Source organism: Mucor mucedo (genome assembly GCF_025094135.1).
Source record: "Mucor mucedo strain NRRL 3635 chromosome Unknown EV154scaffold_73, whole genome shotgun sequence".
Classification (NCBI taxonomy): domain Eukaryota; kingdom Fungi; phylum Mucoromycota; class Mucoromycetes; order Mucorales; family Mucoraceae; genus Mucor; species Mucor mucedo.
Genome location: NW_026252357.1, coordinates 156426 through 181731, shown reverse-complemented (window position 1 = coordinate 181731; position 25306 = coordinate 156426). Strand labels below are relative to the sequence as shown.

The 25306-nt window shown below is 36.8% G+C and overlaps 7 protein-coding genes across 7 annotated transcripts; 4 read left to right on the top strand and 3 right to left on the bottom strand.

Annotated features, from left to right (window-relative positions):
• The first annotated feature begins 680 nt into the window (after positions 1 to 680).
• EV154DRAFT_515454 (Chs5p-Arf1p-binding proteins-domain-containing protein) lies at positions 681 to 3443 on the top strand. The gene is made up of 9 exons (XM_051602252.1): positions 681 to 827; positions 905 to 978; positions 1038 to 1124; positions 1190 to 1251; positions 1307 to 1399; positions 1466 to 1928; positions 2011 to 2721; positions 2781 to 3194; positions 3248 to 3443. The coding sequence occupies exons 1-9, from the start codon at positions 746 to 748 to the stop codon at positions 3413 to 3415; spliced, it is 2154 nt and encodes a 717-aa protein (XP_051455657.1). The 5' UTR covers positions 681 to 745; the 3' UTR covers positions 3416 to 3443.
• On the bottom strand, positions 3418 to 5445 carry EV154DRAFT_288818 (lariat debranching enzyme, C-terminal domain-containing protein). Its single transcript, XM_051594793.1, has 6 exons — positions 5314 to 5445; positions 5132 to 5248; positions 4604 to 5077; positions 4202 to 4546; positions 3853 to 4144; positions 3418 to 3802 (listed from the first exon to the last, which is right to left on the bottom strand). The coding sequence occupies exons 1-6, from the start codon at positions 5317 to 5319 to the stop codon at positions 3552 to 3554; spliced, it is 1485 nt and encodes a 494-aa protein (XP_051455656.1). The 5' UTR covers positions 5320 to 5445; the 3' UTR covers positions 3418 to 3551.
• An 8101-nt stretch (positions 5446 to 13546) lies between these two features.
• Positions 13547 to 14162, bottom strand: EV154DRAFT_538979 (uncharacterized protein; the record flags this gene model as incomplete). The annotated part of the gene is made up of 3 exons (XM_051604319.1): positions 13547 to 13854; positions 13922 to 13923; positions 13990 to 14162. The coding sequence occupies 3 exons, from the start codon at positions 14160 to 14162 to the stop codon at positions 13547 to 13549; spliced, it is 483 nt and encodes a 160-aa protein (XP_051455655.1).
• A 2137-nt stretch (positions 14163 to 16299) lies between these two features.
• EV154DRAFT_483385 (uncharacterized protein) lies at positions 16300 to 18398 on the top strand (the record flags this gene model as incomplete). Its single annotated transcript, XM_051598571.1, has 5 exons — positions 16300 to 16384; positions 16457 to 16492; positions 16561 to 16701; positions 16763 to 16798; positions 16858 to 18398. 5 exons carry the CDS (start codon positions 16300 to 16302, stop codon positions 18396 to 18398), a joined length of 1839 nt encoding a protein of 612 aa, XP_051455654.1.
• Positions 18399 to 19044: 646 nt separating this feature from the next.
• On the top strand, positions 19045 to 20557 carry EV154DRAFT_604231 (GDP-mannose 4,6 dehydratase). The gene is made up of 4 exons (XM_051607390.1): positions 19045 to 19063; positions 19121 to 19211; positions 19415 to 19552; positions 19625 to 20557. The coding sequence occupies exons 2-4, from the start codon at positions 19130 to 19132 to the stop codon at positions 20515 to 20517; spliced, it is 1113 nt and encodes a 370-aa protein (XP_051455653.1). The 5' UTR covers positions 19045 to 19063; positions 19121 to 19129; the 3' UTR covers positions 20518 to 20557.
• On the bottom strand, positions 20558 to 21443 carry EV154DRAFT_515421 (uncharacterized protein). The gene has a single exon (XM_051602251.1). It carries the CDS (start codon positions 21419 to 21421, stop codon positions 20621 to 20623), a length of 801 nt encoding a protein of 266 aa, XP_051455652.1. The 5' UTR covers positions 21422 to 21443; the 3' UTR covers positions 20558 to 20620.
• Positions 21444 to 21818: 375 nt separating this feature from the next.
• EV154DRAFT_288686 (MAS20 protein import receptor-domain-containing protein) lies at positions 21819 to 23621 on the top strand. The gene is made up of 5 exons (XM_051594792.1): positions 21819 to 21952; positions 22025 to 22353; positions 22413 to 22598; positions 22657 to 23163; positions 23232 to 23621. The coding sequence occupies exons 1-5, from the start codon at positions 21835 to 21837 to the stop codon at positions 23430 to 23432; spliced, it is 1341 nt and encodes a 446-aa protein (XP_051455651.1). The 5' UTR covers positions 21819 to 21834; the 3' UTR covers positions 23433 to 23621.
• The last annotated feature ends 1685 nt before the right edge of the window (positions 23622 to 25306 follow it).

Sequence of the window (25306 nt, the reverse complement as noted above, 5' to 3'; positions counted from 1 at the left end):
GTGATAACGCCATGAGTGTGATATACTTGATTAAGCAAAAAGCTTTTTCCAGGCGATATCATTTTTCTCAGTAAGTCATCCGTATAGCGGCAAACCCTTTTAATAGATAAGCTGAATAACAAAATCTAATTATGGGACATTGGATCTCCATAGAAAGTACATCTTGATCCTTTAATAATTTGTTTTCTTATTTAACGCATAACCACCACCCATTGTACTTGAACATAAAACTTATTCAACTAAAAACATCCACCGAAGTTATCGCTTTGGCTCATGAATGCAGGTAATTTTCTTTCACTGATTTAATAACTCATCAAATATTTAACCAAAAACGTCTTATTGTAGGTGCAGTAAATGTCTGAACATTGACTTATTACTTCGTCTAAATCATTTTTTGCATCACCATGAGTCCCCTGATTGCTCTATTAGGTAATTATTTTCGGTACTTTCGGGCGGTCGAAGTCTACCGGTAATGTGTCTAAAAGTTTAGTTTATAGCGCGTGCATTAAATAAGCTTAAAATAAAGTTACGCATTCGAAGAATGTACTTAGGGCCTAAGTCTTCCATTTGATAGTTATCATTTAAAAACTTGTGTTTTCCGTATCACCCAATCAAATACGCAACCCAGAAAATAAAAAGTGCATCCGCCATTTTTTATCACCGCCCAATGTTAGTTAATTTAACTTTCCGCCTCTTGTCTTTCTTTTTATTTCTTCATTCGTTCCTTATTGATAATACATAAAACATGGCAGACACTCTTAAGGATATCCCAGAGTTTTTTGAGACAGAAATCGGTGAATCAATTGCTGCTCGTACCGACGCCTTAGGTAAACAAGTTGTTTCATTGTACCTATTCCTCAATGTCAGCCAGATAGTGTGTTCACGCGTTCTACTTCATCTGTAGGTACATTCCGTGAATTAGGTCCTCCTGATTTATGCCACATCATTAAAGCACATTCCAAACCTGGAATGAAAGAGGTACTGATTATTTTCTTTTGCAATTCCGAAAGCTATAATTTTTTTCTTCTTCTTAATAGCTCGGTAGTTACCATTATGTTTCTGGTGCGGACGCTTCATCATCTGCTACTTTAGCTGCTTACTTGAATTCGCTCACATATTCCTTGGTAAGTTTCCGGCCTTTCAAAAAAATTCTCCCATATATCAAAACTCGTCTCACATTGAGATATAGGATGATACCCAATCTTGGTTTTCGAAATCAAATGCTTGGAGAATTCGATCTGGCATTTACTGGTAAGCCTTTCTTCATGACACCATTTTATAATCTACAACTAACCAATGTTTCTAGCTGCTTCAACGCATTCTCCCGTGTTGATGTTCGTGTTGAAGTAAAGATTCCTGGTGGTGTCGAAAGTTACTATGTTGATGTAAGAGGCGAGAGGTATATCATATAAAATAAGACGATTTGTTTTTTTGTTCTGTGAAACATTAAATATAATTTATGTAGACACGAAGCAACTGCAACCATTTGGCAGGAGACATACTTATCAGCCGTCCTCCGTGCCATTCTCTATTCGGATGATAGTTATTATAGATTGGCCGGCTACCGCAAAATCGATCCTATCAACAACTTAGCCGGAGAAGCTCGATTTTTAGAGGCCGTAGAAGCTCTTTTTTGGAGAGGATGGCAATTAGGTAGCAATCCTGAAATCCAAACAGCTACTACAGTACATAACCATTTAACATCGGGCGTGATGAAGTATTTTGGAGATAGTTTCCGTTTTGGTCCTGCAATCGAGCTCTATGAAAAGTTGCAAAAGAAAGACCCTGAGATTGGTGCTTTATTGGCCCAATCATTTATTGGCCAGAATGAAGAAATTAAGGCTGTCAAAGTACTCTATGATGATTTGAAACGTATGCCCATGAGCTACCCACTATTACATGCCCAAGTAGACTTTCTTCGTAGTAAGGTATGTCGAAATTGTTTTTTTTACAAAAAAAAAAAAAAAAAAAAAATTGTCAATGTATCTAAATTCATGCAAATTTACGCAGGGTGAATATAACATGGCTTTAAAACTTGCCAAATTCGCAGTAAATACTACACCTTCAGAATTCTTGACCTGGGCCAAGTTGACTGAAGTCTATATCGACCTCGAAGATTATAAAAATGCGCTCTTGACATTGAACTCATGTCCCATGTTCACTTACAGCGAACGTGATATGCATCGTATGCCGGCCCCTATCAAGACACATTTACCCATTAAATTGGAGATCATGAATTCAGGAATTATGGAAGAAGATGCTGCTGGAAGAGAAAATGAGGCAGATCCCAACTTATCCCGTCTTCCTGCACCTGCATTGCACGGTACGTTTGCAAAGGCATACGCACTCTTGACAAGACTGGCTAGTAAAATCGGATGGGATGACTTGCTTAAATGTAGATCATATGTGTTTGTCATGGAAGAGGAATATCGCATGCAAAAGGCGAAGGAAGATACTCAAAAATCAAGTTCATCAATAAACGAATTGGAAAATACAGTCGCTGCTGAAAATGAAGATACTAAAAAGGATGCGCCCACATCCGAAGATAATGTATCAGTGAAATCCGAAGAAGATAAGCCTAAAACGGAGGAAAACACAGATGAGTTAGCAGATCAAATGGATAGTGTCGATTTAAATGCAGACGATGAAGGATCTGCTCCCGTTGAAGTTCATCACACCCCACTTGTTCGTCCTGACCAAGTCGCAGAGGATAAATCAAAGGTAAATATCAATATAAGGTAGCACTGAACTATAGAAAAACTCAATTTTATCGGGAATAGACTGAGAATGCCGAAAGTGCATCTACTAGTACACCTCATCCTAGCGATGGCGTTAACTTTTCTTTCAGTAACAAACGTCTTTGTGAACGTTGGTTAGATAACCTTTTCATGGTCTTGTACGAAGATTTACGAATCTATACCTTCTGGAGAACCGAATCAGCCCATTACCGTGCCCAACAGATGCCTTATCGTAAAACCGGTACCGAATGGGAATTATTGGGTGATCTTGCGCTTCGATTGTGGCATGAAACTGAAGCTCGAGAAGCCTATGAGCAATGTTTGGACCATAAATTTTCGGCCAAGGCATGGATGAAGCTTTTGGAGATATACGTGACCGAAGGAAATGTTCAAAGAGCTCTCCTGGCTGCCGTTAAATTAACTGTATATCATGAGCGCTGGTACCATGAAATTGTGGTAAGTAACGTTAGATTCATCAAAGTAGAAGTATTAAAAAAAATTCCCTTTAGTATCCTAGTGAAATTGCTCGTAACCTTAATATTTTGATCCGTAGAGAAGGTCTTTCTAAGATGCAGAATATGTTAACTTCAATGAATTTACCTCGCCCTGTACAACAATTGATGACCCAATACTTTGATTTCGCTGAACTCTTTAAAGTCGAAGGCTATGAATTCTAAAAGAAAAAAAAAAAAAAAAAAAAAAAAACTTTCTCAATAGAAATACCATTTCACCCTCCCACCTTTTTTTAACAAAAAGCCTCCTTTTTGTATAAATATAATAATTAATGTAGTTTTAATAAATGATTAATACAATTTATAAAAATTCATCATCAATCAAAATTTCTGATGATATTTCTTCTGTCCTTAATCGCTTTGTGGGTTGTAGATTTGAATCAATAAAAGTAGCTTCTACCTGAATGCTATTCTCTGTAACTACAACATTGTTGATAGGTGCATCATACGGCGTAATAATGCTAGGCCCCTCCGGACAGTTTACGTTAATTTTGTTGGGCATATCAATTTCTTCACAGAACGCAACAGTTTGGGGATTTAAAAATGGAGACTCTATAACAACCAGTTAGACTCAAGTCTTCAATTCATCACACATCACTTACGGTTTTGGAGAATTTCTGACGGACTTAAAGGTGCATTCGGATTGAATGGGGGTGCTGTTGTTTCAAAATTATGAGGTATCTTTAAGTCAAGTTCTCCAGATTGTCTTTTATTTTCCAGGTAAGCACGTTCGTTTCCAATCATAGTCCTTAAATGTTCATCTTCAGGGATGGTCGTTTGGTTGAATGAGGTACTCAAATAAGGTTGCATTGCTCTAGTGATAGCTAACCACTCCATGTCGTAATAAAAGTCGTAATCTTCAAGCTCATCGTTTGGTGTAGGAATATCTATAATCTAACGAATATATAAGTTTGTGCATACATAATATAAGGATGATCGACTGATACTGACTTGTAAAAATTGCCTTCTGGGTAAACATTTGTCTAAACTCAAAAACTTTGTGATTTTCGGTGCTGCAGCCTTTTTATCAGTTTCCTTGATCTCTGGTGTCTCGTCATCATCACTTAGCGATATTTCGATTTCATCGGGATTATCAACTACAGGCTTTTGATACTGGTTTCCTCTGTTGCCATTCAAAATTTGTTGTGTGGCAAGAGGATATTCGCCTTTTTTCCACTTGTCATGGTCAACGACGGCAGCGTAATGCACATGTAAATGAGCAGAGAACCAATATGCAGGCTGCACTTTTGAAAGTATTAACTCGTTAGGGTAACTTCCCAAATTGTTTTCCATAATCTATATAATTATATTGAGTCCCTTGATCCCTGTTCAATTGGTATACTTGTGTTTTACCTCTTTTACAAAATATTTCTTGATTCTCATCAAATGTTGAAGATCACCGTATCTTTCAATGCCTCTGGGCCAATCATGCGACAGGAATATATCAACAGGTTCCGTTAACTGCAAAACTTTTTTAACGTCGTATTCCCGAACATGGTAAACACTCTTGATGTCTGATGGATTGTATGGCGAAACTTCATAATGCCCACGTTTATAATGATTTTCTTTGGCGATCCCGGATAATCCACCAATTCTAAGCCCCCCGAAATTAATAACACCTGCATGACCAAGATAGTAGATATTATCACAAACCCAGCCTCCATGGTAAAGCTCCCATAAGTAATTACTAGCCTCGTGGTTACCACCAATAAAAATGGTTGGGTAAGGTGCACGGACTTGGCCAGAATAGTACTTCCAAAAAGTGCCAAGCTCTCGGTACTTTGCTGGTGCTGACATGCAGTTCATGTCCGATTCATTTCTGATAGACTACGTAATAAGGTTAGAATATAAGGTCATGAGTTATACATTAGTTGAATTTACTTGAAAGTCACCACAAATCAACACGAGATCTATTTTGCAATTATCTCGTTGTTCAACAAGACGGATCGATCCGTAAATATCATCTAATTGGCCGTGACAGCAGCCTTCAATCGCGATCTATAGGTAGATTTGTAAACATTAGTTTAGTAATACTGAAAGCAAATTCTTTAACGACCACTTACTCTCATAAAGACGTTTAATTGAGAATAAAAGGACTACGGTCTCAATTTATCAAGTTATTTGTCCAATTTTTAAAATGACTCTTATTGATTGGATGAAGCCAATCACAAATTGATTAAAAAGACAGCCTGGTCAACTTAACGCTTTTTGCATTGGTTTTACTACTGGAATAGTTACCTCAGGTTCATAATGAAATGACTAGTTCTTCTAGAAAAGGTATTGTTTTTACATAATCCATTGTTTTGTTAATTATTTTTGTAAATGTGCTTGCGTTTGCACCCTAAAATAAATCAGCGATCAAAAATTGAAAAATATCGCAAACAAATTAGAGCGGAAATAACGATCTTTTTTTTAAAAATATCGCGATTGGCGATATCGATAAATTTTTCCAAAATATCGCGATTGGCAATATCGATCAAATTTTCCAAAATATCGCGATTGGCGATATCGATCAAACTTTCTAAAATATCGTTATTGGCAATATCGATCAAACTTTCCAAAATATCGCGATTGACGATATCGATCCATAAATCAAAAAAACAAAAAAATATCGTTGGATGGGGTAAAAAAAATGGGGTAATCGATAATCGATATAATATTACTTTTACACCCCTGCTAAATCAGGATACAGGCTTAAAATTGATACGTTTGTATATATTGGAAAAAAAAATTTTATTTATTAAAAAAAAACTAAATAACGTCGAATCTGATCATGATAGACCTCTTCAAATATAGAAAATGACCAGTAAAATATGACCAGAGACAGACATAATGAGAGGAACTACGATAGTGACCATACGAAGACCTCGGAAGAGCAGCAGTATTGACTTACCTGCATAAAGATGGTTTACGTTAATAAGAGAATAAATTATCAAGTTTAGCAATGTGTACCTTTACAAAACCGTGGGATGTACGAGCCTCAAATAAACAGCGATAGTAGCTAGCTTTAGGAATTTGGGTTAACTAATAATGAACACATAAACCAAAGTCGAGATATTTACCTTTTCACAAGCGGTGAAAGTAGAGATGGCTTCAGCTATACAAATGTGTTAATACATATAAAAAGAGTAAGTAAATTTACTTTTAAAGCAAAGAGTCTTGGTTTAATCCGTTTGGAGAGTGTCAGCACGTTTAATGTTTAGTCACATAACTATATCTTCATTTGTAAACAAATGGTTATGATAAATCATATATTCACAAACTATACACATATACAAACCTTAAGTTTAGTTTTTATTTGAAAGAAATAGAAAGAAAAAGAAAAAAATAATAAAAAAATCAGAGTTTAAATAAGAAAAAAAAAAAAATTCAGGCTCAATTCTATTTTTGGAAAGCCCTTGAGGGTCGACTATTGGTCCCAGATGCTATTTCATCAGCCTTTCTTTTACCTTTTGGACGGGTAGTACTTGGGGTGGAGAGGGCAGGTGCAGAGGTGGGAGGAGGAGAGTCAGAGGTGGGAGGAGGCGAGTCAGAGAGAGGAGGCATCTCAGAGGGAGGAAGAGAGGTCAAAACAGGATTTTGTACCGAAGCGGAAGAAGACGATGGTACAAGAGGTCTGTTATCAGGGATCGAAAATAAATTTTCAAACAGGCCCATATCCAAGTCTTCGTACCTCTCTTCAGTACCCGAATTGACACCAAGGTTTTCCAGGCCAGTCAAAAATGAACCCGAGGCATCATGAGCAATGTCATCTGGCTAGAGTTGAGGTTTATGTTAATGTTAAAAATTCTTAATTTGATATCTAAACTTTACTTACTCTTGCTGAGTTCCTCAACATTATCTGGATCATATTTTTGGATATCCAGTTTTTATCCGCGAGGTGCATGGGTAGCATTGGGTTCTCGGCGTCAATGACAGAGATAAGGTCCCCAGGATAAGCCTCGAGGGGTGTACCAACGTTCAAGCCAGAGCGCTTGTTCCAAAAGTATACAATTCTTTCGAACATATACAATACTTCATTCTGCTCGTTGGCAGGAATCCCCCTCCAAATGACACCATTCTTTCCAAATCGTTCTTGGTACAATGCTTTCAAGAAATGTTGGCAAATGGTGAAGACATTGTTGTAAGCTGCTGTCGCCCTTTCTTTAGCTTGATCCTCAGTATAGGTACCTACCAAAGATCTCCAGTACGCAGCAACCTTGTCTATGACGGTTTTCTTTGTATAAGTACATACGGTGATGGATCTTACACCGAGAGAATTGCAAGAGGTGTGAATACCATTGGGTATAACTTGCTCCTTGTAATAGGCGACAGCCTTGACCACGAATTCGTACATTTGTTGAGCAGCGGAATTTCTTGCTGAAAAGATAGGGCAATTATTAACTTAATTCGTCTTACAAAGTAAAATAAAATAAAAATGTACCAGTGATATATCCAGATCGAGAAGTAATTGCAGAAGTACCATTGGATTTGACCACTTTCTTAACCTTGCTGCAGCATTCACAGTGTTGACCAACTGGCAGGTAGATATATTCTTTCATTGTGGCAGGCATTGCATCAAGCTTTCTTTGCATATCGTAAATGGCATTAACGAGTTTTTCAATGACTTCGTCTCGAGAATTTGAGTTTTGGGTACCGTTCATTGTGATAAATAGAGTGAAAAATCGATGTAAATGAGAAAATAGGTGTAAGTATTGGATCTTATATAGATGTTTTAAAGATACATTTTTTTTTCATTGTCATTTACCTTGATGTAAGTGGTTCAACTTATTTGCACCAATCACGGTACAGAATTAAAAAAAATTTCGCTTAATAACCTCGTTACACGAAAATCTAACAATAGATCAAGCTTGAAGTCCCAAACAACGATTTCTAGTGGTTTTGAAAGGTATCCATAGTCTACACAGAATTACTATATCCTCTCTATTAATAATTATAAGATAAATTCACGAGTAATTCCAATTGGTTCTAAGAACGGTCAGTGACTATTAATAAGCTGTAAATAAGATGTAGCAACATGTATAAAACTACGCGCAAAAATCGGTTCCCGACTTACCAAAAACAAAATTCTTAAAAACTTTTCAAAATGGTTTACCCCAAAATTCAAAAACCCAAGAACCTTAGAGCTTCTCGAAACGGCGCTAACCAACGTCTTTTAAGAGGCACATATGAACCCTTGGCCGTTACTGCTGCCTCCATTATACCTGGCCCAACTGACACTTCTGTTTTTGCTGTATCCTCTTCAGTATCTACTGGCTTCCCAACTGCTATAATAACCAACCGTACACCTTTTGACTATGACGAAGAAATGGATTTTTACGATGATGTTGATATGGCTGACCTCGATAACCAAATCGCTCTTCCCTTAATTGGACAAATGTCCATACAAGACGTAGATGCTGAAGATGAATCCTCTGATGATGGTTTTGTTGTAGACGGTGAAGTAGACGAGGATTTGTATGAATCCACGGACGAAGAGAACTTCGAAGGTAACTAAAGATGCTCGGGTTGTTGACATCATGACAACTTACCGGATGTACTATTTTCACTTTTAGAACCATTGTCACTTGATTATAATGTAACAATACAGGACAACATCAAGGATATCATTGTCCCCATTAACGTATTTAGCACCAGCGAGCTGAGTAGTATTATGTTCAACTATCTTACATTTAGTAGAAACATGACCATAGAAGCTGTGCGCGTTATGAAGAAATTTTTTGAGAACACTTTGAACCAAAACAACAGTATGTTAATGATTTGTATTTACAAAGTATCATTATTTACTAATTTAGTGTACCTTTTAGGCCTTGATAAAAAGAAAAAAGTACTCGCATTGAAGGAGTGTCGTTCGTTGATCAAGAAGAAACTTCCACTTTCTTTCAGTCAAAGCCATGAAATCTGTTCCCGAAAGGGGTGTTATCTCTTTGATCCTGTCGATGATGCCGATAAAACCGCTTGTCCTCACTGTAACGCTGTTAGACATAAAGAATCTGTGGTAAAAATGATTGATATTGGTGAACATTTAAGTCGTATGCTAGCTTGTGACGAGTTTCGTGATGAAGTCGAAAAATACCGAAACGTAATCGATTCCATGACAGACGATGATCCATATACCGATTTTTTTTCTGGAGCCGCGTATAAAGAAATGAAATCTAAAGGTCTCTTCACTGGTCAGCACGATTTAGCCATCGTTCTATGTGTTGATGGGTTCACTTCGAAGGTATCAAGAAAAAGTATGGTGATGGTACACGTTATAATTGCTAGCATTGATCCGTCTATCAGGTAAATTTTGGCTCTATATACAATACATCCAATCTTTTTACGTCGTAATAACACCATTTGCAGATACACCGATGAATATACTTTTCAAGTTGCAATTCTTTTTGGTGACACTAAGAAAGACTTTGACTCGTATCTGCGTCCAATTATTGAAAGCCTTGATCGTTTGAGTCGTGAACCTGTTGTTGTTCGCAAGAATGGTGTTCATGTCACGTCGGCTAGAATTTTCAATTTGGGTGTCATTGCAGATGGTATAGAGATCAACCAGCGGTTGTTGATGTTTAGTGGTCATACCAACTGGTGGGGATGTAGATTTTGTATTGGTAAGTCGTCAGTTTACTAAGCTATGACCGTGGACACTAACAAAATGACCCTTCTAAATTTAGTTAAAGGCGGTCACCCAGTTGACGGAGGAAAAGGTGGTATGTACTTCTTTGGCAGAGACTCGGCTATCAGAACCAAAGCTTCTTTATTACTTGAGAAAGACGCAGTAAGTATTAACTTGTGTAGCCTTTTTTACATATTTTAATTGATTTACCTTTATTAGCCTTCTTGTCCCAACCACAACTATGGTATTAAAAGTGCTTCTCCCTTTGGTCAGTTGAGTACCTTCCTCTCCATCGACTTTTTCATGTGTGACGAGCTACATATGTTTTCGAATGTCAGCAAGCTTTGCTTCGACATGCTTTCACCAAAGCTCAACACTCGGTTCAAGTTTGATGGTAACGAAGACACGTACCCGTTTGCTCTCGAGACTGCTGATTTTACTCGCATCAAAACCGCCATGGATGACTCCCTTCGTGCAATTCCTGCGGATTTCAGTGGTTCGTTTGCTGGTGTCAATCTGGATAATGTTAGATCTATCTATCGTTCGGTGGACTGGATCGCCTGGTTGGTGCATGTGATTCCTACGATTGTTGCCCCACTCTTTCCCGCCAGAGAAGCAACCACAGGATTTATTGCCCTGTCTCGTGGTATTCAATTGAGTTTGCAATGGTCGATATCCGAATCTGAAGTGAAGGAAATTGAAAGGTAAATATTCATTGTTGAGTTGTAATTTATGTAGTGATATTTACTTGAACATTATATTTGCTTATGATAGATGCTTTAAGACTTGGTTTGATTACCTCGATACCTGTCTTGATAGCAGCTCTATCTCCAGAACCGTATTCAGATCGAACATGCACCAACTGAACCATATACCATACATGATAAAACGAATGGGGTTAGTTATCGATTGTCATCATAGTTATTAGACTTCCCTTTTGTACTAATTTTTCATTTCTCTGGTAGACCGTTAAGGTGTTATTCTGCAAGATCATTGGAAAGGTCTATTGGCATATACAAGAAGCGAATCCGTTCATCTTTGAATCCTGGTGTCAACGCCGGTAATGTCATGGAAACTCGTGAAATGTTCTCTTTTTTGCAATCCGATGGTATAATCGATAGTTCCGCCTATGATTTGAAGAAGGATAAAGTTAACAACTTCTTGCCCCACCCGTCCAACGATCCATTGTTGCCTCAGCTGTGGTCACCCTTTCACTGGCGGGTAAATACTGTAAAGCTGGGCCAGGTTGTAAAGCAAGCAAAAGAAAAGCACAATCATACCATTGGCGGCTACCTGGCAAAAGACTGGCTTAAAGCACTCTCTCAATTTTTGATTCGTCTGACTGGTAATACTTCGGCTGTTATAACTTCGTTCCATCAGCACCAATTTGTCAACATTTCTCAAAAACTCTGGACAAACAATCAAATATACATATCTGATTTGTGCAAATCGAAGAACGCAGCAAGTTCGCGTGGTGGTGAGTTTGTTATGTTTACTGCAATTCATAAAAATCGGTAAGTTGATGTTTGCAAATCAAAATTATTGTGTACTGACTTATTGTAATTAGGATGTTCCGGCCTATCGAAAACTGGTACGTTTGTAAAGTCTTGTTCTTTTTTGACTTTACATATCAAGAAGGTGCTCCGGGCTCGAACTTCGTTTTTGGTGAACTTATGAAGAATCATGACGTCTCACCATACTCAAAGGCTATCCCGCGCGTGAAACCTTACGATGAGGCTGAGCAAAAAAAATTTGTGGTCTTTGATGCCGAGGATCTTTTGTCTGCTGTCGGATTGGTGAATGCGGTTGACGGCTCCAATAACAAATATGTTATAAAGACTGGTGACGCTTTTAAAGTCGATATGAGTAGTACTGCCGGAAGTGTTGGAAACATTGTTTTCCGCTGAGAATAAAATATAAAATCATTAAAACCCACAGTCACATGTCCCGTTTTCTCATTTTACTTACGTAATCTGAAGTTGTCTTTTTCTTACCCTGGCTATCATCCCCATAAACATTTTTTTGCTTTAAAAAATTACGTTTATCTATTAACATGGTATTGCTACATCTATTTATTTATGTATAAGTTGTTTTTATAGAGATTTAAAAATTTGGCTTTGCGATCAGCGATCAAAAAATCAAAAATATCGGAGATATCGATATTTTCGATTTTTTGAGCGATATCGCCAATATCGATCAAAAAAAACATTTTGATCGCTGATTTATTTTAGGGTGTTGCCGCACATTTTTGAAAAGGTATACTCTTGGTAGAAAGTTTATTTCCAATAACTTTATTTTGACACGCAAATTATGATATGATAAAATAGCACTATTTAACACATAAACCGTTATATAGGTCCATTCTTTCGATCCTTGGTCGACATTTACATCAAATAATAACACTCATAGACAACAATGGTAATAGAATATCCTGAATTAAGTAGTTCTTTAAAAAAAAAAATTCAGTCGAGTGTGGAAAATATGAATTTTGGTTGACTCTTATATGAAAAGTATAACCAAAATGTGAAGGTTAAGGGAACAGAGGAATCGATTACAAATTATTAGGAGCTAGAATTCCAGTCAGAAGATGAAATTAAGGTAGACTACTATTTATTCAGAAAAAAAAAGGGGGGGTGGCTGTATTTTTAAGAAATATACTTCTATCTTATGTAATAGCAAGTCGATTTAGATTGGCTGTAACAACACATAAATATTAGGGGGTTTCATTAATTATTTTCATTTTCTCAAGAAATATTTTCTAGAAAAATCTTGCTCAGAAAAATTATATTTCTCAAAAATTGAAGCAATGTTATTGGCTGATTAAATTTATGAGAAAAAATCATGAGAATGAGAAATAGTTAATGAAACCCCCTATTAATTCCAAAGGTCTATTTTCTTTAATTCTCAGGCTATCGTGTCCTCTATCGTGTACATTTTTTTCTAAAGCTCAGGCTATCTTGGTATCCTTCACAACAATGACTACTATTAGTAGAGAGCGTGCAATATGCATGCTCTACCATCAAAATTATGACAAGACTAAAGCCATTGATGAACTACTCAATGCTATTGAAAAACTAGATCTCGAGATTTGCTATAAAGATGATCCTTATAAACCGATTTTGTACTCAATCGGAGGTCTAGTTAATAATCCTGGATGTCATCAGTATCCTGCTTTACAAAAAAAAACAAAAAAGACTTACTTTAAGAAGACTTTCAAATCTTCACAATTTGTTGATAATCCCGCAAGGTCAATAGCCACAATGCAGACTCTCTCCAATGAAGAAATATGCATCAGCATGTCTATTGAATAAGCTAAAATTTAATTATGATCATGATGACATACTGTTTCCTTTTTCACCCTGCATATCACCATCAGCGCTTATTTTTGACAGCATATTTTCTTGCCTGTCCAAGCCCCCTTCCAGTAATGGTTCATTCGCATTACAGTTAACGGAGGCAAACACCTTACTAACCAAGGACCTGTTCTTCAAGTTTTCGCTCATTAGATTCAACAAACGAACGCGTGAGTTATCATCTTTTTCGCATGTAGACTTTCTCGCATTTAGCCTATCACATGATAACCTTCGTCTTTTAAGCTCTGAATAAATCTTTGATAGCGAGATAAACAGCTCACAACGTCTTCTATTACATCGTCTAAACGCTAGATTAATTATGATCCAATGAAACTATGAACGGCTACTGTATGTCTTACCGACATACTCATCCTCTAAAGCATAGAGTAATCGTATTGAAACTTTCTGTTGTAGATCATTGTATTTTCTTTTCGTTTGGCTTTCAGTCAAAAACAATTTTCTTGGATGACACCAAATGCCAAAACCATAAGCAGTTTTATCAATGAAAATATCCGAGTATTTCCAAACAACGGTTAATATATCATTCATGCTTAAGTTTTTGCAAGCATAAGCTTCTTCGTTGTTTGGGTTTACTGGTAAAAATGCAATATCCAGAAAAATTATCAGTTGAGCTTGACTGACTAAACAAAAAGTTTATCTATGAATAATCGAAAATACAAAGCATTTTCTTTTTTGGTAGACATTTACCACTTTTTTTTGTCTCAACTTCAATTTGAGGAGCTTTAGTTATCTTTTGATAAGTAAGTTAGTTATACGGATCTGCTTTTATGGAATTTGTATATAGCAGAAATGTTTTACAGGGATCATCTTTATAGCAAATCTCGAGGTCGAGTTTTTCGACAGCATTGAGTAGTTCATTGGCTTTATCCTTATCATAATCTTGGTGGTATAACATGCATATTGCACGCTTTCTACTAATAGTAGTCATTGTTGTGAAGGATACCAAGATAGCCTGAGCTTTAGAAAAAAATGTACACGATAGAGGACACGATAGCCTGAGAATTAAAGAAAATGGACATTTGCCCCATCATGTCATTTGAGAATGTCTACACCTACGTATTTTTTAGATTCACGTGATCCATTCTTTTTCTTACATACTTTTGCTCTTTGAAAAGACCTAGAGGGTGTAGCATAAGTGGGAGTTTCGGCGCCAGTGAAGCACCACTACCGTTATCGTTTTTAGTCTTGCACAAACGACGACCCACTCGATTTTTTTCCCAGTGTTCAAAACTGGGAACGGGCAAGTATTGCTTATATTACAAAGACTAGCCGTAGCTGTGATAAAAAAAAAGAGGTAATATTTTAGCGTTTTTATAAAAAAACAAAAGTTTTTATTAACTAACCTTTTCCAATTTTATTACATGCTTCTCTTTTAAAAAGATGGTATTATACAGATTGGGAATAAAAAAGAAATAAAAAAGATGAAGAAGGGAAAGAAAAAAATGTTTATTTATAGACTGATAAACAAGAGCTGGCTTATGTCAGGATGATTTAATTGCTTATTTAATCAGAAGATTGTGTGAACGCGTTTTATTTATATAAGCTGATAAACAAGAGCTGGCTTGTATCAGGATGATTTAATTGCTTATTTAATCATCCGTATGTTCGAGCTTTCACATACAAGAAAAAAAGGCGTATTCACAGACGTAAAAAAAACAGGCGCATAAAAAAGTACATAGAAAATAGACGTTCTCTGTCATTTTACTATACCTCTCTTTAAGACGTGTGACTTTCATTGAATCTTAGATAAGATTAGGATTTTAAAAAAACCGCCCTTTGGCGTTGGAAACGACTGGTTTCTATCGTTACCCGCACAGCCGCTGTAACGACCCAATTTTGGAGTGACACAAAATCAACCGTCAAATGTATCCTTCATACTCTTTACTGATGAATAGTTTTCTCAAGATAAATATACTCTATTAATCATGAAAAAACAAATAGGAAGGTGATTATGAGACTGGATTAATTAAATATCGTTTCATTATTTCATTAATGGGATGCCCTTATAAATTAGAAATGATGATGTCTTTTAGCATTTGTCAATTAATAGAGCAGTCTGAGTGAATATTTATCGATGTAAAATATCTTGGTGTAGGGCTGCTGTGATTTTCACAAATTGCTTAAAGCAAATGTTGGATGTGCGTAAGGCGATACAAAATAGCCTTTTAGTGACTTTGCTGTGAATACAGTAGTTGATCATTAGGTGGAGAAAATGGGCTATTTGGTTTTGGGCTCCGATGTTGAGAACACTTAAATACAAATTCAACAAGAAAAGTGTCGTACAACGGAAAAGGTTAAGGTTTCAAATGCGATTTTCTAAGTTTTGGAAGATCCCATTGGCTATTAGAAGAAAGGCCAGATCAAAGATATTTTTGATGAAAATTAAAAATAAAACATGATGTCCAGACGTGTAGAAGGAGGTCGCCTCTCTGTGTAACTGATCAATGCCTGGTTAAACGTTAAGTACATATAAAAAAAACTATCGTTCTTTCAGTTATAATAATGTGTTGGGTCGTTAAGCTTTTGTCGAATAAGCTTATCTAACTAGTCATTGTAATTTGTGTTTGGACACATGTTAAATTTTATTGTCTAACTTTTCTGTGAAGTTCTTACAGTGAAAATTACCATTTGAATCTCTTTCCGATTTATTCTGCTAAAATTGAATAAACGCCGTTAAAGCTCTGCCTATTGATACTCTGGGAGGGAGTGGAATCTGAAAAAAGTGGAGCGGGAAATTTAAATGGTTCCATGGGTAGTCGGTTAATCAATTTACAAGAATTAAAAAGAGAAGCAAAACATAGTTTACAAAACATATTAAAATGAATGTGGGGTAAAGAAACAAGAGTAATATTTAATTGATCTAATGTAAATACTGTTTGTGCACACCTTTTTTAATTTACACTGCAGGGAAAGAGAGAGAAAACCCGCTTGACCTAATTTGGAGGCTTTTTTTTTTAAATTTTCACACCAAAAAGAAAAAAATATTTAATTTCAGGTTACCTTTCTCTTTTCTTTCACATATTAAATAGAAAGGGGGAATTTTTTTTTTTTTTCTGCAGTAGCCAATGAACCATAATGCACCACAAGAGAGCAACCATTCACCTTCAACCAATATGCCAAATATAATTCAGAAAGAGACCAGACAGGCCTGTAAGTTCAATAGAATCTTCCCACCCTTTTTTTTTTCTACCCCATAAATTAACTTTTTTTTTTCCATTGCAGGTGAGAACTGTAAAAAAGAACAACTGGAATGTGATTGTAAGCACTCATTCATCCCACTTTTTTTTCTTTTTTTCTTTCGTGCTAATCTTTTTGTTTGTTTGTAGCTGTCGTACCCTGTTCAAGTTGTACTTTGCGAGGAAATGCCAATCACTGTTCGATTATTACCCATATCCCAAAGAGCACTGAAGCGAAAACTAGTAGCATGCCAGCCAAACGAGGCTATAAGTCACATGTACCAAGTGCCTGTAAGCTTATAAAGATGAATGAGTCTATGATGGAAAAAACTGATTTTTCTTTCTGGTATAGGTATCAATTGTAAAACAGCACATTTAGCATGTGATGGTAAGAACCGGGATAAATTTATATATGAATATAAAAACTCAATTGTAAGGCATTTATAGTGTCCCGGCCATGTCAACGGTGTGTAACATTAAAGAAGACCGATACATGTCAAGACATGCAACATAAGAAGCGTGGGCGACCCAAGCTTCGTGAAAAGAAAATTTATTCATCCAACGAACATACCTATGAGATCCTATACGGGACAATCCAAACTCCATCCATCACTTTGAAGAACCCAACCCGAAATATAGTTCCCAACATTCAAGTACCTCCCTTTAAGACAAAGATCTCTCCATCTACTAAACCTCAATCCGTCATTTCATTCATCCACGAGCCCATCGAGTCCTTTCAATCCGATGATAAATCTCCTCCACCTATCGTCAACACTACCACAACTGCAAATGCAACTGCAACAAGTGTACCCTTAACCTATGATAATTTACTTTTAGAATCCATGATACCACAGTTAACAGCTACTTCACAACCCATACGAGAGCCACTACTATTTGATTACACCACAAACCTTTTTGAAACCACTCCTCTGTTACCAGTACCCCAAAATAATAATAATAATACTACTACTAGTAGTAATACTATGACAGATGCAAGTGATCTCACCATCATCATGTCTATGGAGGTGTGTTGTGCAAAGGTATCAGCTGATACCATCAAATGCTGGGGATACTATCCACAAGAACTTGCACATCGATCCTTTTACGATTTTATTTCACCCAAAGATATAGATCGGTTGGCACGACTACATCGACTTTTACTAGACAATGTGATGGATACAATGACAGGTGATGCGACCTTACCAGCAACAGAAAGGAGCACATCCACCTTATTCAGCACCACAGATTATAGTGTATTAAATACTGTAGCTAATGGATCCAGATCCTTTTCAGATTCGATACATATTAAGAAACGATCTGGTGAGTATGAATTATACAAGGTGGTAGTATATATTGGAGGTGGATTAGGGGCCAATTTGTATGATATTACTAGTTTTTCCAAACAGTATATTGTAGCACAGTTTCGAAAGCATGAGTATGAGGTGGTGTCTACCTCACCACCTTCGGAAGATTTATTCAAGACAAATGAAATATATAATAATATGGAACCTATTGCGGTATTTTCACCACTGACACCGTTATCACCCATATCACCTAGTCATAATCAGTTGGCTAACTTCAACAAGAGTGAACCCAAAAGCTTTAAAGACAGCTCATTGTTAAATGCACGGAAATTCTCACAGTCATCTATTATACCAGCTTCCCCCAAATTCAATATAGCACCTGTCACGAATCATCCCAAGGGGACCAACAATCTATCATTTCAGCATAACAAACATTTCAGTAATATTTTACAACAGCGATTTTCCCCTTCATCTACACCGCCTACTTCCATGAGGTTAAGGTCGACTGATAGTGTGACTCATCCAACCCAGCAATACTTTTTACAGACTTCCAGTAGTACATTGAATGCTGCTGCATCGGCTGTCAATGGAACTTCAAGGCTGAATAAATCAGGCCCATTACGAACAGAAGGTGTGGATACAAACAGAAAAATGGAAATGAGCATCCGATCCTTACTCTGCTAATTAATATCAATCATGTTTGAAGTAAAAAATAAATTTGCGATTTTAATCAAGTGCTGATAAATAAACGCCTTCTCTCTTTTTCTTCCAGTCAATAGAATAACCTTGAGGGATAAAAACAAAAACTAATGAATGAGACAAAAAGGCAATGTAAAATAAGTTGTCGAAGCTAATTGGCGTGTGGTCCAACTGCATACCCGTGTCCGAATAGCGATGACGACCATTATTATTGTTCAACGAGGTTGACAGCATCTACTTCACACTATACGAATGCCATTTACCTCACATATCGAATATGTTACGTGTCGTATGAATAGGATAATCGATTCCTCTAACAACTGGATTGGATTCAATATGACCAGCCTAATTATTGGCTAACTACAAGCCTGTCCAAGATAAAATCTTGAGACTCCCTACGCAGCAAAGAGCAGAATCACCTTGCAGCTAAGTTCGGTTTCGCAAGATGCATAAGAAGAATCACTGCAAAAAAATGTGTGCCAGTCTAAAAGACTGGTGTTGAAATTAAAAAAGATCGTCCACAGAGATGACATAGGGCGGTGCTTATCATTGGCTAGTTTTCATAAATAATAAAAATCTATAAAAAGATAATGAAAATTGAAACTTGTTTAGGCTTCTTTTTCTTTTTTAAAATAGAAACATTTTTTTTTGTAAGCCTTCCTACCCTATACAAAAGATTTTCTCTCGTTAACCTATCGTATTATTAGATATAAGAAATGTCTGTCACTGGAATCAATAACGCTTTTGCTTCTTTGTCTGTTCAAGACTACAGAGCTCGTAAAGTTGCTCTCGTCACTGGTAAGTTTAAAAGATGAGAAGAAGAAAAAAAGAATTGCGAAATCAGAGGCATACGATCATCTTTTTCAACAGATGATGACCATGCGCATCTCTTTTTTCTCGTAATCTATTTTTTTGTCTGCACTCTTTTTTTTTTCAGCAACGGAATACTGATTTCTTATATATATATATATTTTTTTTTTTTTTTTTTTTTTTTTTGACAGGTGTTACCGGTCAAGATGGTTCATATTTAGTTGAATTTTTATTAGAGAAGGGTTATGAAGTCCACGGTATTATCCGTCGTTCATCTTCTTTCAACACAGGCCGTATTGAGCACATTTACAGAGACAGACATGAAACTGGTAATGATAAAAAAAGTCCAACCAAAAAAATAAATAAACAAAGACTAAATTCTAATATTAAATTTTTTTCAGGTGTGAAATTCTTCCTTCACTATGGTGATTTGACTGATTCAACCTGTTTGGTCCACATCATCTCCAAGGTGCAACCCACCGAAATTTATAACTTGGCAGCCCAATCTCATGTCAAGGTCTCTTTCGACATGTCAGAATATACCGGTGATGTGGATGCCCTTGGTACTCTTCGTCTTTTAGATGCTATCCGTACTTGTGGTTTAAGCGATCGTACTCGTTTCTATCAAGCCTCTACTTCTGAACTTTATGGTAAGGTTGCCGAAACTCCTCAAAAGGAAACTACCCCCTTCTACCCTCGTTCTCCTTATGGTGTTGCTAAGCTCTATGCTTACTGGATCACTGTCAACTACCGTGAATCCTATGACATGTATACCGCTAATGGTATTCTTTTCAACCACGAATCTCCTCGTCGTGGTCGCACTTTTGTTACACGTAAGATTACCCGTGCTGTTGCTGATATCCATCTCGGTCGTCAAGACTGTCTTTACTTGGGTAACATTGATGCTAAGCGTGATTGGGGACATGCTCGTGATTATGTTGAAGGTATGTGGCTCATGTTGCAACAAGATAAGCCCGATGATTTTGTTTTGGCCACTGGTGAGACTCATACTGTCAGAAGCTTTATCGAGAAGGCCTTTAGAGTGACTGGCCGCACTATTGTTTGGGAAGGTGAGGGTGTGAACGAGATCGGTAAGGATTCTGAGACTGGTAAGGTTCGTGTACGTATCGATCCCAAGTACTTCCGTCCTGCTGAAGTTGAGCTCTTATTGGGTGACCCTACCAAGGCTAACACCGAGTTGAACTGGAAGCGTAAGGTTACCTTTGATGAATTGGTTACCGAGATGGTTGTGGCCGATATCGAAGGTGGTCTCAACTCCTCCACTTTAATGTAAATAAATATACAAAAATAAATTATCTTTCATTTCTTTTTATTGGTATGAATTATATTATGTATAATGTGTGTGTGAAATTTCTATTATATTACAAAGTTTCTATTTATTTCTTGGCTGCACTTTTCTTAGTAGCTGTCTTCTTAGTACCAGCCTTTTTGGCAGCGGTCTTTTTGGCAGCAGTCTTAGCAACGACAGGTGTCTCCTTGGCTTCTTCTTCAACAACAACAGCAGCAGCAGCATCAGCGGCGGCTGCCTTGGCTTTTTCCTGTTCACGTTCCCACTTCTTTTGCTTGACCAGCTTACGATGAGCCTTTGCCTTTTCCTTGGCACTCAAGGCCTTTGATTGTTTTTTATCCTTCAAAGCTTGTTCTCTAGCACTCTTTTCGGCTTCAGCCTTTGCCTTCTTTGCAGCAATCTTAGCCTGAACTTCTTCCGATAACTCTTCTTCTTGGACAGGTTGGGGAAGACCACCGGTCTTTTTCAAAAATCTCACTCTCTTAATATGATCCTTACTCTTCAAATGAATATTAACGTGCTCAACGTGCTTGAGCTTCTTTTCGGGGCAAACGTCACATACGAAAGTATCCTCGAGTTCATCCTCTGAATTCAACTCTTCTTCCATGGGTTCTGCCTCCTCGTCTTCAGACTCGGCTTCTTCTTCATCGGACTCCTCATCCTCATCACCGGAGCCCTGTAATTTGGCTAATTGGTTGACAGTCTTGATCAAGGCTTTACGTGCCTTCTTCTTGTATCGCTTTGTTTGTTCATCGTCCGAATTATCGGTATCACTGTCTGATCCCGAATCGGAAAAGACACCAGCTAATCTTTCCTCATTGTCATCGGCGGCGATCTCTGTGTCTTGAATCTGCTGCTTTTCCAGTTCCTTACGTACACGTTTAAACATTATTTATTTTTGATTATGTATATATAAAAAAAAGGGTGAACTATAGGCAAAAAAAAATAAAAGATACGGGTTTAAAAAAAAAAAAGAGGATTCAACGTCACAGTGGCTGCCTTGTTTTTCCTCATTTTGTGTGTATTTCTGTCAATGATAAAACGTTGATTGGTATACATTAAATACAAAGAAATGCATAGCAGATTTTATAGATTGGAATAGCTGGCTAGGAGGATTGAGCACGGATAGGTTATTGGGGGAAGTAACGATTGCTATTCTAAGAAAATAGGATCCTTCCCAAGCACAATGTCAAAAAAATCTTACCCTCCGACCCTTTAACCCCGACAATCCTATCTCAAATAACACAAAAAAAAAAATGCATGCTTTTTTTTCTTTTTGGTTGTCATTGTACTTGTAACGCCATGAAGCCTACAACTATTGCACTCATTTCGTCTGCCATTTTGGCTACTTTTGGCATTGGCTACCTTGTCTATTTTGATCAAAAGCGTAGAACTGACCCCAACTTCAAAAAGCAATTGAGTAAAAAAGAAAAAAGAAGAAAAAAAAAAGTAACCTATCCATAAACTGATTTGTGTGTGTGTGTTTATTTAGAGCGTGAGCGTAAGAAGGCTTCCAAGGCTGTAAAGGTGAGCCAAGAAAAAGAATTAGTTACTGTCGAGGCACTTGTAAAAAACGTGATGGAAATTATCAGCAAAGAAAACTTCCCCGAGACTGCTGAAGCCAAAGAAGCGTATTTCATGGAACAGGTTTCGATGGGAGAAACACTCTGTGGTCAAGGTGAAGCCTATTATGAACAAAGTGTTGAGCCCTTCTATAAAGCGCTTCGTGTCTACCCTGCTCCCCTGGAACTTATCATGCTCTATCAAAAGACTTTGCCCGAAAAGGTGTTCCGCATTGTCGTGAATATCATGGCCCTCGAGGTAAATTAACAACAAGTGACAAAAAGAAGGCAAATCATATTCATTTAACCTTCTCACAGCAACAACAACGCCAAGCTGAGTTTTACAACCATTTCCCTCCTCCTGAATTAGGTGTCAAATTCCAGGAATTACCCGTCGAATCAGATAAACCTGTACGTGGATTAACCGCTACTAAAGATTTCACTGTCGATGATGTACTCTACACAGAAACTCCCTTCATTGCTGCCCTTCACCCCCAGTTAGAGGTAAACATTTTTATTCATTTGTCAACATTGGCACTCCTAAAACAATCGGGTTCTATAGACTACACATTGTAATTACTGTATGAGAGTATTGGATGAGGAAAACAAGGTCGAATGTAGTAACTGTGATCAAGTCGCATTCTGCAGCACCCAATGTGAACAAGCCGGATCCCAAAACTACCATGTCTTCATGTGCACTAACAATAAATTGGAACCCTCAACTGTCGCTACCGAATTTTCCAACTACACCAAAGCAACCAATTTAAAATACCCTCAAATGATTGCTCAGTTCTTATCCATCATGGTGGCAGATGAAGCCAAGAAAAACAAAGATTCTGAAAAGGCATCTACTTACACTGCTTGGGATCATATCGAACGATTCAATGCGGGTAAGGAATTGGTACCTACAGAGGAATCAGCACACGAGATTAAGTTGATCAAGGCACTGTTGGCATCCAAGGTGCCTGGTATCGATGAGTTTTTGTCGGATGATATTTATCTTTTGTTGAAGTCTAAATTGAACAAAAATTCATATGAAGTTCCTACCAATGAAGATATTTTAATAGAGGTAGTTTTTTTCATTATCATTATTTTAAAAAAGGACAAATAGCTAATAACTTATTTACTTGACGATAGAAATCCAATGAGCCTACTCGTGTTTTATATACAGAGAAACAAGGATTAGGTAGCGCTATTTACAAGATCTCTTCCTACATTGTGCCTTCTGAATTAGAGGAAGCCAATGTCTCAATCTCTTATGATAAGACAAATGTCATCACAGTGACAGCGATCAAGGATATCCAAAGCGGACAACAAATCAAGGCGTTTTACCAATAAACAAGTCCTCAGGATATTAATAATAAAGGTCCTTCATTTTACGCTATCAAGACAACTGGTCATATGTTTATTTCGAAATAGATTGTGTTAGATATATTACATGTAGAGTGGTTCATTAGCACAAATATTGTCGCACTAGGCAGTAACATATCAGACTATAAGCCTAAGCTGAACCTTAGGAGGTGCTGTCATGCCATCGGCCAGCTAACATTTCTTTTTTAATTAAAAAAAAAATGACAGCGTTTAAAGAATTTGAACTGCAAGGCAGGACACTCAAGTCTTTATAGACTACCAAGATCTAACTACAATCATTAGATAAAAACTGGGCCGTAAAGTTTTGTGGTTATTTAGGTTGATAGATTGAAACCGCTTGTATTCATGGAAGGCATCACACATCAAGAAAACTATATCGACTGTATATCTCATCCCTTCCTTTCCTGGTTTAAAAAAATTAATGAAGAAACATTTAGAAACTTCATATTTCGAGGCATAAAGGCAGCGCAAGTTGGTATCAGAGGAAATGTGGTACTAAGCTAAATATGCAAATTTATATTCTTCAATAAAACATCTTCCGGAGATTGCGAGGACCATTTATTAACAAGTTATTTCAGAACCATTCGACTATTCTGTCCGAACAGTTTTTTACTGCTGTTGGAAAAAGTACTTTTGTTTGTCTGATAATAAATACCGTAATAGCATGGTCGGATATGCTGAAATAAAATCTGACAATAAGAAGATTGTCGTTATTCGGTTTAAACGCGCTCGAAGAGCCCTTTTTTCAAATGCAGATTAATTGGTAAAACAGAACTTGATATAGATTTTATTTTTATAATTATTCACGTATATGAATGTTTAGATCGCGATGATGGTGCTATTGTTGTGGTAGAGCCAGAATAATCTAAGATGTCAGCGCCGTTAAACAACATGACAGGCTTATAACGAGCCTTCATAATGTAACAAAGGATGATCACTTTTATCGGCTCAGTTGTCCCAGTAACAAAGAAGAGCAATCAACACGATCTGTAGTTATTTGTCATAAACTGAGGAACAGAAAAAAAAAAACGCCATCAAATTTTAATGTAAGAAATGGTCCATTGAATATGTTAGGATTTTGAAAAGGTTCTCAATGGTGTAAGAAACTCATTAAAAGGCATATTTAACCTTGAGTACAATAGGCAAATTCCTTACAAAAACAAGTTTTTGTTTATGGATCTCTCATGAAAGATCGGTCTGGAACTATCTTTTTTTAATTTAATAACAATAAACAAATCCTGATGTAAACAAGTACTTGTTTATTGCTAGTTTATTTTGTTATATCGCAAATAAAGAGGCCTTTAATCTTGGACACTTTTATTTTTATACATAGAGGCTATTATTCCATAAAGACAAAGGGTGTACTTTTAGTTAGGAAATTATTTAAGACTACGTCACTTTTTAAGTCTTATATGCTTGTTTTGGTAGGACAGTAAGCAATTTAATGGCTCCATACCAAGTTGAACTCATTCGTATCAAAACGAAAAGGCGGCTGCGCGTTTAGACATCAACCTGGTTATTATGTTTCCTTAAATAAAAAACTTTCTTTTGATTTCAAGATAAAGTTCATGTATTTTCACCATAAAGCCGCGGCTTCCATATAACAAAAACTTAAAAAAATAGTGAATAAAGTATTTCCCCAAAAAGTTATTAATGTCGTCTATAACTGGGAAGCTGATATTGTTCATTCTAGTATGCTACTTATACATGGCAATATTCATCTCCACATAGTCTGCCTTAATTCCGAATCAATATTTTAAAGCATTACGGATAAACCGTTTTAATAAAAAAAACTTAAATCCTGTGCTGGAGAAATTTATTGACGCAAATTATTTTGGGAA